At 44.0% G+C, this 14,950-nt stretch overlaps 1 protein-coding gene across 2 annotated transcripts in view; it reads left to right on the forward strand.

Annotated features, from left to right (window-relative positions):
* Nucleotides 1–2,477: 2,477 nt before the first annotated feature.
* The window catches only part of ASAP3 (ArfGAP with SH3 domain, ankyrin repeat and PH domain 3), a 68,558-nt gene continuing 56,085 nt past the window's right edge, over nt 2,478–14,950 (forward strand). Inside the window, exon 1 of one of the 2 annotated variants that reach the window (XM_074305885.1) lies at nt 2,478–2,811. In XM_074305885.1, the coding sequence (XP_074161986.1) occupies nt 2,677–2,811 (135 nt within the window). In that variant the 5' untranslated portion in view covers nt 2,478–2,676. The remainder of the gene's footprint in view (nt 2,812–14,950) is intronic. The other variant, XM_074305886.1, reaches the window with a different exon arrangement.

Below are 14,950 nucleotides of genomic sequence, written 5' to 3' on the forward strand. Positions count from 1 at the left end.
ACCAGCTCTCTCCAAGTGGTCTCTTCATTGACAAATCCAATGGCGTTTTTTTCAATTCCCACCTTTTTTGACCTCTCTTTCAGCCTTGGAAACTGCTGATCACCCTCCTCTCCTGGACACTCCTTCTCAAGGTTTTCCTCTTGCTTCTCTCTCTCTCCCAGTTCTCCTCCACTTCTCTGATCATTCCTTCTTGGTCTCCTTTGCAGGATATCTTATCCACTCATACAGGTTCAACCTCCACGCAGACAATTCCCACATCTCTACATATCTCATCCTAATTTCTCTCTTGAATATTAGTCCAATATCACTAAATGCTTCTGGCTATGTGGTAGGGACTTTTAGCTCAACAGAACTCATAATCTTTCTTCCCTAAGCCCACCTCCTCTGTTTCTGTCAAGGGTACCCCAATCTAGTCCCCTGGTTTTGCTACTAACTCAACAGAACTCATACTCTTTCTTCCCTATACCTACCTCCCTTCCCTAATTTTTCTGTTTCTGTTAAGGGCACTCCAATCTAGCCTCCTAGTCTTCAGTATCATGCTCAAGACAAGACCCTCTACTCATGCTCATCCTTCATATCTATAATCTATTGTCAAATTTTATCTTTACTCTGACTTGTCTGGTGTCTGTCCCTTTCTGCTCCTCCTCATTAACTCTCACCTAGACCACTGTAAATAGCATTGGGCTCTGCCTCAAGTCTCTCCCCACAACCACCCATTTTTCCTAATGGGAAGATGTGACCGTGTCATCGCCAGCACCGCTTAATAAACCCTGGGTCTCATTATTTCAAGGATCACATATAAAATCCTGTTAGCTCACAAGTTGGCCCCTTCCTACCTTTCCACATTTTTACACATTATTTCCCTTATAAACTCTGATCCAGCAGCTGTTCCGAAGGCACAAACATTCATCTCCAGATTCCGAGCTTTTGCACTGATTGTAGCTGCAGTGCTCTCCGTTTTCATGTCTAACTCCTACTTTATTGACTTTCAAGATGCAGTTCAAATCTCACTTTTTGGAGAAGGTTTGTCTCTGTCCCTCCCCTGCTTACCGCTGGTACCCCGCGCGCAGATTACCTTCCCTCTACCCTATACCTTGTCCCCACTAGGGTTTGTATGTTGTCTCCCCAATTTAGAGTGTGAGCTCCTTGAGGCCTGGATCAGGATTTTGTCTTCCTTTTTAGTTGTTGGCACATAATAAACTCTTACTAAATGCTTGATTGACTAACTGACCTTACACAAGTGTCCTCCCCACCCCGGGCCAGTTTCCTGGTCTGCTGTATGAGTATTTCGGACACTTAAAGAGCCTCCCGGCTCTGAATCGGTCTTGTGACCCAATGGGGAAAGGAGCTGGGCTGTGGGTTGGGCAACTGTGGGCATGGACCAGACTGGAAAAGGAGGAGTCAAAGCTCACCTAGCCGGGGGACGAGAGTGGGGGTGGGGGAACCTCAGGCAAAAAGGGAGAAGTCCGGAGTCGCCGCCGGAGGCTGGTTTTTGTTTTGGGGGAAGGGAGGACACTTAACGCTCGGGGTCTGCAGTGAAAATCACGAGGTTTGGGCTCGTCCTTGCTTACCCTAATTACGGGTTGTGAGTCCCGAGAGCACGTCCCTTCCCTGGGCCTCAGTTTACACATTTGTAAAGTGAGGACATTAGCAGTCACAACCGGCCCAGAGATCCCGTTTTGTGAAAAGCACTTTGTAAATTGTAAAAGGCCTGGAAATGAGAGATGGGAGGGCCCAAGAGGGCAAGGACTGTTTTGTGGGGGGAAGGGACGGGACGGGCTAAGGGGTGGGGAGAACCTCCCTAAGTCCCGGAGAAGTTGGGCCAGCACGGTTGGGTAGGAGGAGGATGCGGCAGGGTTCCCGGGCCCGGGGCCAAGAGCTGGGCGGGGCAGGAGTCCGGAGAGGCCGGATCGGGAGGGGGGGTGGGGGAAAACAGGCTGAGCGCACGTGACTGCGGGGAGCCCAGGCAGGGAGACAAAGGGCGGGGCCCCGGCGTCGGGGCCCAGGTGGGAAGCTAGGGAAAGGGGAAGGAGCTGGACTGGACCTGGGGGCGGGGCTCGTGAGGTCTAGAAAGGGGAGGGACCAATGGGGGGTGGCCGGGAGGTGGAGTCGAGGGCCTTAAAGAGTCAAGAGGGAGTATGGGGGGCGGGATGAGATGGGGCAGACCTGGGAGAAAGGGGGTGGGGCTTGGGGGGGAGGGACTAGAAGGGGCGGGATCTGCAAGAGGAATGGGGAGAATTGAGGGCGGGAGTGGGAGGGGATGGGAAGGCTGAAGAAGAAATGGGGGATCTGGGGAGGAGCAAGAAGGGACTGGGGGGCTGCCGGAGGAATAAGAGACTTGGAGCGGGAGTGGGAGGGACTTGAAGGGCGGGGGAGCTGGCGAAGGAATTGGGAGGTCTAGGGAGTGAGGGCGGGGCAAAATGGGGGGCCAAGGGCAATGGGGACTTGAGGGGGCGGACCTAGCCGAGCCGGGGGTGGCGGAGGGTGCTCGCAGGGGCTGGCCGTAGGAGGAGAAAGGGGGTGGGGCGGGTCCTTGGACTCCGACTGTGCCCAGGCAGGGCAGCAAGGGGCCGCCCGGCGCAGCGCGCTTGCACGGCTCAGTCGGACCCAGCCGGCGCTGCTGCCCGTCCCCCGAGTCCCGCATCCCGCGCCTCGGGCCGGACCCCAGCCCCAGTCATGCCCGAGCAGCTCAGCGTCGCCGAGTTCCTGGCGGTCACCGCGGACGACCTGAGCTCCCCGAGTGGCCCCGCCGCGCTCGCCTTCGCCGCCAAGATGCCCCGGTGCCGGGGGGCGGCGCTGGCCCGGGAGGAGGTGAGGGGGAGACGCTGGGAGGGGGGGCGTGTCCCACCAGAAGGGTCCCTCCCTCTCCGGGGGGCCGGGGTGGAGGGGCAGAGCCCGATCCGGACACCTTCTGGGCCTGCCAGGCCGGTCCATGCCCGGCTTGTGCCCCGGCCTCTGTGCATCCGAGAGCAGGTAAGGTCATCCGGAATGGGAAAGCCCAGAGCGTCCCAGGCTGTCTTAGACCGGGGGACAGTTCATGGGACCACAGATTCAAAGATGTAGGGAGCTGTAGTGACCATCTGGGCCATTTCACAGATCAGAAAACAAGCCTACTGACTGAGCTAAGGTCATTCAGGTACTCAGTGGCACGCCGGGGATCCCCAACTCACGTCTTCTGGCTACAAACCCAGTCCCCTTTCTCTAAGCCCAGCTGGGTCTTGCCCACCTGAAGGCCTGAGCTTCCTCTTCCATGAAGCCTGTTTGGCTTAACTCCAGCTCATGGTCATCTTTCTGAATTCCCTTACACTGACTTCTGGAGCACTGGACCCGAGTTTAAATCCTGCCTCTATCCTTAGTAGCCTTGTGACCCTGGACAAGTCCCTTAATAGAAATTAAGTGGGTTTTCTCATTGATAAAGCGGGGATAATAATAGCATGCACCTTCCAGCACTGTCTGAGGTCAGATGAGATACCAGGTCTCTCCTAATCTCCAGGTGCTTTCTAAATGTTGGCTGCTATTCTTAGTCATGTTTTGTCTTGTTGCACTAGCTAGACCGTCAGTGACTTGAGGGTAGGATCGGTACCTTTCTCTGTCTGGCATTGGCCCTCCCAAGACCCTCTGCCCCATTCCCTCCCAGCCAGCCTGGGCCCACAACACATTTCATTTGTAGTGAAATTAGTACTTAGCCTGCCTGAATAGTCTGGAGGTGTCTACCTTCCCTTCCCCACTCCTGTGTTTTATTGGCGCTTTTTACTTATCAATCCCTTTCATTTCTGAACATCTTCCCAACTTCTCCTTTTAAGCAGCAAGACTTCCCTTGTAACAAAGACTTTTTTTTTTTAACCAGAAGAAGACATCACTTAAGTTTATTTCAGATGTAACAGCAGTTGTGTTAAAATTGACAGGCTTAATCTTTAACTGCACCAAGTAAATGTAATAAAGATTTTAAAAGAAAAAGCGATTTTGCAAAACCTACCAACCAGCCTGACGTGGTTTGAGAATATATGTACTATTTCTCATTTAGGTTTAATCCTTGACTGCACATAGTAAATGTGACAAAGATGTTAAAAGAAAAAGCAGTTTTGCCAAAAAAACAAAACAAAACAAAAAACAACCAACCAACTGACCTGGTTTGATAGTATATGCACTATTTCTCACCCATAGTCCCCTACTTCCACAATGAAGGGAGGAAGGTACATTTTCTTTTGTCATCTCCAAGATCAAGCTTGGTTATCTTGATTACACGAAATTAGTTTTGTTTTATACTTCTTTTTATTGACATTGATGTAGTTTTATGTTATGTATTGTTTTCTGGTTCTGCTTATTTCATTCCACATCATTTCATAAAAATATAAGAGGGGGCATCAAAAAAAATTCTTCATTGTCCATTTGGCAGTCTCTAAGGAAATGGGATCTGTGTTCAATCCTTGTTAGTTTAACATATTTGTCCATGATTTGGGAAAAAAAGCATGCATGCACTTCAGATTTGCAGGTGACACAAGGTTGGGAGCACTTAGCTAACTTCCTGGATGACAGAGTCAGTATCCAAAAAAAAAAAAAAATCATTTTTATTCAGGTATAAGGTCTATCCTGTATGTGAGCCTTTCCCCACTGTGTATTTGGGGGGGTTGAGGGGGCCGACTATAGAGAAGAATAGCAGATCAGGCCAGAACACTGGGCTATTTTAACAAAATGAAATTAAATAGGGATATATAGAATCAGTGATGTGTTAGTGCAAAGTACCTTAATTCTACCATTTTTGAGCTGAGGGAAATCAAGAGAGTGTTGAAGATCCCCCAGGTGACCTCTGGACTGAGAATATCTAAATCCATCATGTTTTTCACCAAGCCATGAGGCATTCTTCTTCTTCTTCTTCTTCTTCTTCTTCTTCTTCTTCTTCTTCTTCTTCTTCTTCTTCTTCTTCTTCTTCTTCTTCTTCTTCTTCTTCTTCTTCTTCTTCTTCTTCTTCTTCTTCTTCTTCTTCTTCTTCTTCTTCTCCTTCTCCTTCTCCTTCTCCTTCTCCTTCTCCTTCTCCTTCTCCTTCTCCTTCTCCTTCTCCTTCTCCTTCTCCTTCTCCTTCTCCTTCTCCTTCTCCTTCTCCTTCTCCTTCTCCTTCTCCTTCTCCTTCTCCTTCTCCTTCTCCTTCTCAAGTGACTTGCCCAGGGTCACACAGCTAGGAAGTATTAAGTGTCTATGGCCAGATTTGAATTCAGGTCCTCCTGACTTCATGAGGCATTCTTAATACATTTTACTGTTCTGGCTTGGCAATCACTGATTATTTTTCTGCCTCACCTCATATAATAACCTTCCTCAGAACTACCTTGGGAGGTAGTGAGCTCCTCATCTCCGGGGGATGACTAGAGCTTTCTTCTCAGGTTTGGGTTGGCCTGGATGTCTCCCTTCCCACCCTCAAAAGAGGTCTAAAATTCTTGTTCTCCATGCATAAGAGCTGAATGTCATCATCAGAGCCAGCACCGTGGGGATTTCACTGAGTGCTCCTTCTGCCAGATCATTTGTTAAAATATTAAATAAGCTTCATCCAACCCCCATCCCTGGGCGGCCACGCTATGAATACTGCTCTGTAGGCAGAAGTGTCCATTTGTACTCACGCATAAGGCTGGCCCTCTATGTGCTGGGGGAGGAGAAGGGAGGAGAAGGAGGAAGCCCTTAGAAAGGGCTACAGAGCAGGGCAGGGGCAGGTTAGGACCTTGCTATCTATGGCCTGGTTCAAACCAGGCCATACTGGTCCCCCCTTTGGCTTGGGGACTTGGCAGCCTTTCAATAAGTATTATCTCTATCTCTTCTGACAAAACCTGAGGCCTGGGGGATGAGCCTCCCATTGATTGATGGCCCTGGCCCCTGTCTCCTTATCCCCACTGATATCACTTACCCAGACTTATCACTCCCAAAACATTTGCTCAAGCTTGTTCTATGACATTACCCCCAGTCATCCCCAGCTGATGATCTTTCTCCCTTCCTCCTCCTCGTCCCCCAGTCTCCATCCTTGGAACTTCAGTATGTATATTGACAATCTTTCTCTAACAGTCCTGGCCTCCAGTGATCTGCCTTGAGTGATTACTCAAAGATAATAGATTTAGTTATGCATTCAGTCAACAAGCATTTATTAAGCACCTACTAAATTCAGATATTGCATTAAGCAGCGGGGTGAAATGTCAGAGGTCATCTAGGTCAATCCCTTCATTTTATAGATGAAGAAACTGAGACTTGAATGTCACATTGTCTTACCCAGGGTCACACAGATTTCCAAGCAGACAAATCAGATTTTGAACCTAGATTCAAAAACATAAATCTGGGCATATGTTCTTGTTTCCATCTCAAGGACTGCCTTATTTCTATGATCCAGAACTTTGAAACACCATTCCCCGCTGGCTACCTCCAATCCTTCTACCTTTTCCCCTCTTTTGTTTGTATTCAATCCAGTTCATGGGGGCAGCTAGGTGGCACAGTGGATAGATCACCAGCCTTGAAGTCAGGAGGATCTGATTTCAAATCTGGCCTCAGACACTTAACATCTCCTAGCAGTGTGACCCTAGGCAAGTCATTTGATCCTAATTGCCTCAGCAAAAAAATAAAATAAATACCTACTAGGTGCTGGTTCTGAGAGTACAAAGACAAAACAAAAACAGCCCCTCCCATCAAAGGAGGTTGCATTTCTACTATAGACAGGAAAGGGAAATCTTGCAACCCTCTAAATGTCAACTATTGTTATTATTACTCTTCTGGGTATGGTCTCCCAATGTGGACTTTATTATTCTCCTTATGCACTTAATAGGCCCATATGCCTACTGAGCTGTGCATTGCTCCAGACCTTGGGATCCTCGTCTCGGGGTAACCTTGCCATCCAGATCTCTGATCTGTCTGCTCCCATTCCCACATGGTTGAGCGTCACTGGAGGCAATCATGAAATCAAGCTGGTTTCACCCACCACAAATTCATGGTTCCTCACCCTCAGCTCGGCCCCTGGCTTCTGCTCAAAAAAACTTCTTCCTTTATGCTTGTTGGCTCCTTATCTCCTTCTCCTCTCTGCCAAGTCTTTTCTTCTCTCCTCTAGGCCCCGACCCCACCTCCATCCCCAGCCCACCTACTGAAAAGATCGAGGCCATCTGATGTGAGCAGCCCCAGCCTCTTCTTGCCTCCCTCCCTCTCCCCACCTCATTCCTTGAGCCTCGGAGACATCTGCCCCTTCAGCCCCAGAAAAAGAAACAGGCCCGTTCCTCATTAGGGCTCGTGCCCTCTACTTGGGCCTTTGTTCTTAGGGAACCTCATTCTCCCACACTCTTGTTCCAGCTCTCCCTCATCTCAGGCCTTCAGGTTCCCCCTCGACCCTGACTCTTTTTCTTCATCTGTAATATGTAATTAGTAAGACCTGCCCTGCCTCCCTCATAGAGCTCTTATCTTAAATAAGAATTCCTGAGTCATTTCTAGAAAGTGGCTCCATGTATTTGAGATTCAGGGTCCTATTCTGTAAAGTGGGCTGGGAAGACCCACCCTAACTCCCTGAAAGGATTGTGATCTCAAGTAGAGATTCCTTTTTAGAGAGTTTTAGAAAGTCCCTTAATGTCTCTGAGTTTCACTTTCTTCTGCAAAAATGAAAACAATAAGACCTACTCTGCCCATCTCTGGGGTGGGGTTGGGAGCTCTTCCTCTTCTTCTTTTAGGATATTTGAGGATGCTTGGACTGTCAATCTGTTCTCTCTCTCTCTGTTTCTCTGTCTCTGTCTTTTTTTGTCTCTTATCTCTATCTTTCTGTTTGTTTCTGTCTCTGTTTCTCTCTCTGTGTCTGTGTCTGTCTCTGTGTCTTTCTTTCTCTGTCTCTATCTCTCCCCACTGACCCACAGTTATACAACTATTAAGTGTCTGAAGCCAGATTTAAATTCAAATCCTCCTGACTTCAGGATTGGATCTCCAGCCACTGTCACCTTACTGCCCTTTGTCTCTTATTTTCAATAGAGGAATCATTTATATAATAGTCTATCATAATTAATATATATTAATATATTATAATAAAATAATAATAAATAATATAATATAATTAATAGTTATGAGTGCCATTTTTAAAAGATGTCACCACAGCTAATACTCCCAGTTTCCAAGGTGGTAAAAGAAAACTTTCACAACTGAGCGATCTAACAGGAAAACATCAAAAGCACGTGGAAACATGAGGAGGCACATAATACCCTGGTCATGCTGCCTTCTATTCGCCCTGTGTCAAGATGCTTTCAAGGAATAGCCTACACCCCAATCACTCAGTTGTTTGACCACTGGAAAGTCATTTCATCCACCTGCTCGAAGGTCAGCAGAATAATTAATTAAGAAGAATTGTGGCAGGAAAGTGCCTTCTGCCATTTATCCCATGAAAAGGCTAAGGCCATTGTTTGTAATAGTAAGACTGTAAATGCCTTATTATAAGGAGTTGGCTCTCTGGAAGGGAAGAGAAGGGAAGCAGGATGAAATTTGGAGGATGTAAAAACAAACTTATTGATGGAATATATTTTTAAATGTTAATGCTTTTTTTTTTAAAAAAAAGACTTTTTATGCAGACTTTTATGGTTTACAAAAATGTATTTCTAATGTATTTCTTACAACAACCCTATGGGCTAGATATTTGGAATTGTATTAATCCCATCTTTTGGTTGAGAACACCTAGGATTGGGGAGGTAAAAGAAAGGGTCAGTTCTTATTTGCCAGGATCCAGGATCCAGGATCTTTAGATTAAAAAGAATCTTGCTCAACCTCCTCTACTTAAGAGGAAGCTGAGACCCAGAGGGAAGTGGTCACGTGGTATAGGTGAGTTTTGCTCTCAGCTCCGTCTTTTCTCCTTGTGTGGCAAATACTTCCCATTTGAGATCATATTTGTAAAACTCTCAGAACACAGTAGGCTTTTAATAAATGCTTATTTCTCCCTGCCCCTCCTCCTTCCCATGCTGTTCTCTGTGATCTTGGAAAATCACTTCAGCTTCCTGGGCTTCCCCATCTGTCAGAAGGGTCTCCTTTCAGGGCAAAACCCAGAACCCCCATTCCCATCCCTACCTAGTTGTGATGAGGGCACTCCCACCATTCACAGCCCAGCACATCTATACCTGTTCCAGAAAGGTATCAGTAAGCCCACCATGTCTCTCTTGTCTGACCTCTAACATGGGAAGAATGCTGAATCTGGGGTCAAACCCCAGCTTTGATATTGCCTTGGTTTTCTCATTTGTAATAAGAGCAATAACTGAGGTTTACAAAGTGCTATACTTTATTTCATTTTGTTCTTATAAGTACCTTGTGGGAAGGTGTTAATAATAGTATAACAGCAAACTTTTATATAGAGCTTCAACATTTGCAAATTATTACAATTACAATTATTATTTCATTCTGTCTTCACAGCAACCCCAGGAGGGAGGTGCTATTATTGTACCCATCTTACAGATGAGAAAAACGATGCTCTGGCAGTTAAGTGACTTGCCCATCTTTCATTTTCAAAGAAGATTAGTGATATCACAAAGTGATATCTTGACTTGGGTCTGAATTGGATTTAAGGGAGGTAGAGTTGTACCAAGTTATCAACCTCAATCTCTCTTCCAGAGCATTGAAACTTAGTGACAAGACAAAAGTCCTGGTTTATGACTGGCGATAGCCCTAGATGCATCGGATGGTCTTGACATCTTCAGTGTCAAGTATTTAGGGTCACTTATTATTATTATTGTTATTATTATTATTATGCTAAGTTCTGGAGACACAAAAAGAGGCAAAGAAAAAAAAGTCCCTGCCCTCAAGGGGAGACAACATGTCCACCAAGATATAGAGACAAGCCTTATGCAAGATAAATGGGAAATCATTAAAAGAGCGAAGGGACCATAATTAAAAAGGATTAGATATCTGAGACAGGATTTGAACTCAGGTATTCCTTTTTACAAGTCCAACATTCTGTTTCCTCACTGAGCTGTATAGAGATTAGAATTCTATACTTGAAATCAGGAAGTTATTATAGCTCAATTTACAATTATAGAATTCTATACTTGAGGTCAGGTGCTATTATTATAGCCCAGATTATAGAATTCTATTCTTGAAGTCAGGAAATCAAGTGCTATTATTATAGCCCATTTTACAGATGAGGAAACCAAGCCTGAAAACCAGGCTAAAATAAACTAGCCAAAAGCTACCCAGCCAGTAAATGTCTATTGCTCTCAGCCATCTCTGGCTGTCCATTTTATCTGTGAACCAGAAGAGCCAATTAGTCCCTGGCTTTTCAAGCTATAGCTTCTCATCTAGGCTGTTTTTTTTTTTTTTTTTTGGTGAGCCAAGAAGGAGTGGGGGGGGGGTCTGTAGTAGGTCTAGAGTAGTGGTCCTCAAACTTTTTAAATAGGGGCCAGTTCACTGTCCCTCAGACTGTTGGAGGCTGGAGTATAGTAAAAACAAAAGCTCACACTCTGCCTCCGTCCCTCATCCCATTTGCCATACCCTGGCGGGCCGCATAATTGTCCTCAGCGGCCGCATCTGGCCCACGGGCCGTAGTTTGAGAACCCCTGGTCTAGAGCCTCATCTTTCCCCTGGATCCCAGGAAGACTTTACCAGAACATGGTATAGGAGAAATGGCTTGAATCCCTGCCTGCTGCTTACTTCTCCTGCCTAGCTCCCCTGAGATAGTTTATGTAAAGCACTCTCCCATCCCAAAAGCCCATTGCAGATGTAATTTCTCCTCTTCCCCTTGTTCTCAGCTACCTGATAATGGGTAAATTCCTTCGCTGCTCAGTTTTCTTTTCATTAAAATCTGTAAAACTGTCTTTGTGGTTATGACCTCACAATCGTAAAGATCAAATGAGAAAACAGCAGTTTGGTCTGTACTACTGACTGCACCTCAAGTATGGAAACTCCCTTTCCAATACAGATTAGCTGCTTTTTTGAGGGAGGATTTGAACCCTTCAGGAAACAAAACAACCTTTAGTCCATTATGCCATAAGACATTATTCTTTTTAAAATTTGATGCTTGTTTTTCAATTTTTATCGATAACTTTTGTTTTTATATCACCTTCAGTTAGCCAGTCAACAAGCATTTCTGAAGTGCTAGACTTTATGTTAAAAACTGTTCTAAGTAAGCGCAAAGGAGACAAAGAAGTTTAAACTCTTTAGGGAGTTTACATTCTGATGGGAGAATTGATGTACAGAGAATGATACATATAGTAGATATATATATAGTGTAAATAGTGGGTAATCTCAATGGTTAGGCACTAGCGGTGGGGAGAAGAGAACTCTCATCTCTTATCCAGAGAGATAGTCCCTATAATGGACCTTCTTTTCTTTTCTTTTTAAAAAATAATACACTGGGGGGGGGGGGGAAGTATATCAATAGCTAATTCCAAACTCTCCCTAGGCAGGCTTAGTTGCAATTTATTAAGGGTTCCAGGCAACCTTGAAACCAGGAATGTCAACTGAACATGTTCTAAGAAGGGGTGAAGGAGGAAGAAATAGCGTCTATATTTAAATTTTAAGGTGATATCACTAGCACAGTCATTTCTAGACCTCTCTTTTTTCCTCTCCATTCACTGGGATATCCACTGGGATAGTCTTAATCATTGAATGGGTGGCTGCCTCAGTCAAACTGTTAAAAAAAAAAAAAAAACAACCCACTTTTCTCCCACTGCATCCAAGGCCACCTCCAGTCTCCTGATCTATACCTTGCCACTGGACTCAGCTGGCTCTGGAGGGGAAAATGAGATGGGTGACTCTGCAGAAACCCCCCCCCCCCACTTAAATCCATTTCACTTGTATGTCATGGTGTCACATCCCTGATGTCGCGGTCCTTTTAGAGAACAAAGGACAAATAACAGGAAACTGAATCCTCCTTTGTAACAAAGAGAAATAGATAAAACAGAATAATTAATACATCAACTTCATTCATGAATGTATTGAATGAATTGTTCTCCTGGCTTTCCTTTTCGGTTCTACATCAGCTCATACATATTTTCCTAGATTTTCCTCCCAGTCCCTCTTCCTCTAGTCCCAGTGCCACGATAATCCATTCCCTTCATGGGCAACAGTTTATTCCACTATTCTTCAGTTGATAGGAACTCATTTTGTTAACATTCTCCAAAAACAATTGTTGATTCTTCCAGGGACAAACCCAGCCTGGCAAGTCTTGGAAAATCCTTGTAGTGAGGGGGTAGGCTGGCAGAATGTTTCTCTTGACTGCTTAGGTCAGTGCCCAGCCCAGCCTCCCTAGATTCCATGTTGCTGATTGAAAGAGAAGCTTTTCTGGTTGGCAACCTGATTGGCAATAAGAATTGATTCAATACTCTTTATATTCTCGATGCTAGGAATACAAGAACCCAAATGCCCTCTGAAAGTTTACATTCTAAAAGGGAAAACTGCATGCGTATATATCGTTATAGGCAGAAGAATTATTTCTTCTAGGTAAAGAGAATGGAAGGGAGGTGCTATGGGCTATTGGAGTAGAATGGGCTTCATGCAGAAATTGATACTTAAAGGAAACCAGGATTCCCGGAGGTGGTAGCAAGAAGGGAAGGCTTTCCAGGCATAGAGACAGCTATGGCAACGGCACGGAGAAGAGGAATGAAGCATGTGAAGGACAGAATGAATGTCAGACTGGTGTAAATGGTAAAAGGCCCAGAGTGGGTGAATCAGATAGTCCAGGCTCTGGGTCCAGCTGTACTATACACGCCACTTGTGTTGGGCCAAATTCTCCATACATTGAATTTCCCATCTGTAAAATGGGAATAATAATTGATATTTAATATGTGTTGGATTTCCCATCTGTAAAATGGAAAGAATAATAATGATATTTAATATACATTGTATTTCCAACTACAAAATGAGAAGAAGAATAACGATGTTTAATATACATTGGCTTTCCCATCTATAAAATGGGAATAATAATTGATGTTTAATACATGTTGGATTTCCCATTTGTAAAATGGAAATAATAATTGATATTTAACATAGGTTGGATTTCCTATCTGTAAAATGGGAAGAATAACAGTGATATTTAATGTACATTGGATTTTTTATCTATAAAATAAGAATGATAATAACAGATATTGGATGCATGCTGGATTTTCCATCGATAAAATTGGAGAATAAAAATAACTGATATTTAATTATAATAAAATTCAATTTAATGGAATTAATTTAATATTAAATGTTATTAACACATTATATTTACATAATATTAAATATAAAATATTTCAGTGTTCTAAGGTTTTTAAACACTCTAAATATTATCTCATTTGATCCTCATAACAACCCTAGGAAGGAGATGCTATTATTATTTCCATTTTACAGATGAGGAGGCACATGGTAAATTACTTAATTAGCTAGGAAATGTCTCAGGTTGGATTTGAATTCAGATTTGCCTGATTCCAGGTCTAGTGCTCTCTTCATTGCTGAGGAGAGAGGAACAGGCTGACAGAAATGAGACAAGCACCACATAATTAGTAAGTTCTCAGGCTAAAATTGAATCTTTTTCTGTGTGTTAAATCAAAGATTTTCATCACCACATCAAAGTTTCTCTCATAGAATATACATACACACATATGTAGCAATACAACATCCCAAGAGTTAATTCACACTATCACTTATTTTTCATGACTATAATTTGAGTTAGAGAATAAAAAGGAAGGGCAGTTATTCAGTTTGCTGATTAGAGAGAGAAGAGTGTGAATATATAGTTATCCCTCCATATTTGCAGGAGTCTTTGTGGAAACAGCCTAAGTGTCTAGTCTGTCGATTTTGACTAAAGCAGGTTAAGCAAAAACTGGGCTTTCCCAGCAAGACCAGGCAGGGGAGAGGAAAACACTTTGCATATGTTACCATATGGGAATTTTGCGGTGAGATAAATAGGATCTTCGGTACTTTACAGAGGAGGGAGCTCAGAGAAATTGTGATTTGCTTGAGGACTTGAAGTCATAGAGCTAAAAAATTTCCCAAGTGAGATTTGAATTCAGATCCTCCTGACTTCAAATCCCAAACTCAAGATTTCCTATCTGTAATGGGATCAGGGTGTTGGCGTTAGTAATGGCTACACCATCTACCTCCTAAGGTATTGGAGGAATCAGATGAGGGGCTGCATAAATAATATAATGGCTTTTATTAATCATTATTATGGTGGTTCTGTGAATATAAATGTGATGGCTTTTACTAATTATTATAACAGTTCTGTGGTACATTTGTACAAATGGGCTGGCTCTACTCCTGTCCCTCAACATCTCAATGAGCTTGATTTAGAGGTGGAACTGTGGCCTGGCTCACAATATTTGGGGTAGGAGGGTCACAGGTGAATGAATGCCCTGGGTACCGGTTATTCTGGAATGGGTTGCTTTGTCCAGACCTACAGATTGGTTAAGTCAAATCAAGATAACAAGCATTTATTAAATAGTTATTGTATTCCAGATACTATGCTAAGGGTTGAAGATAAAAAAAAAAAAGTTTCTGCTCTCAAGGAGTTCATGTTATAATGTCTTATGAATCATAGAATTTAGAACTAGAAGAAACTATAGCAAAGTATATAATAATCTACTAAACACAAGGGACCTTAGAACATAACTGAGAATGTGGAGTTCTAGGTCTGAAGCTGGGTCAAGGGCCTGAGAGATCAGCTCATCCAATCTCCTCATTTTGTGGAAACTGAGCTTCAGGGAAGTAAAACTATTCACTAAGGTTGCACAGGTATGGAGTATGGAAGAGACGGGATTTGAACCAAGTCCCTGGATCATAGTTCTAGAGCTAGAAGAGGCCTAGAAGTCACTGAGCCCAGCCCCCTATATTTTACAGCTGAAGAAATGAGGCAAGGAGAGGTAAGGGATTTTGCCAGTTAGTCGGTAGGAAGAAAAGAACCCAGGACCTCTTAACTAAATATACAGTGTTTCCAGGCTACCAGAATAGGAAGGACCTTAGAACATGGAATAGCAGAGCTGGGAGGGCCCTTAGAACC

Source organism: Sminthopsis crassicaudata, chromosome 3 (genome assembly GCF_048593235.1).
Source record: "Sminthopsis crassicaudata isolate SCR6 chromosome 3, ASM4859323v1, whole genome shotgun sequence".
In the NCBI taxonomy this organism is placed as follows: domain Eukaryota; kingdom Metazoa; phylum Chordata; class Mammalia; order Dasyuromorphia; family Dasyuridae; genus Sminthopsis; species Sminthopsis crassicaudata.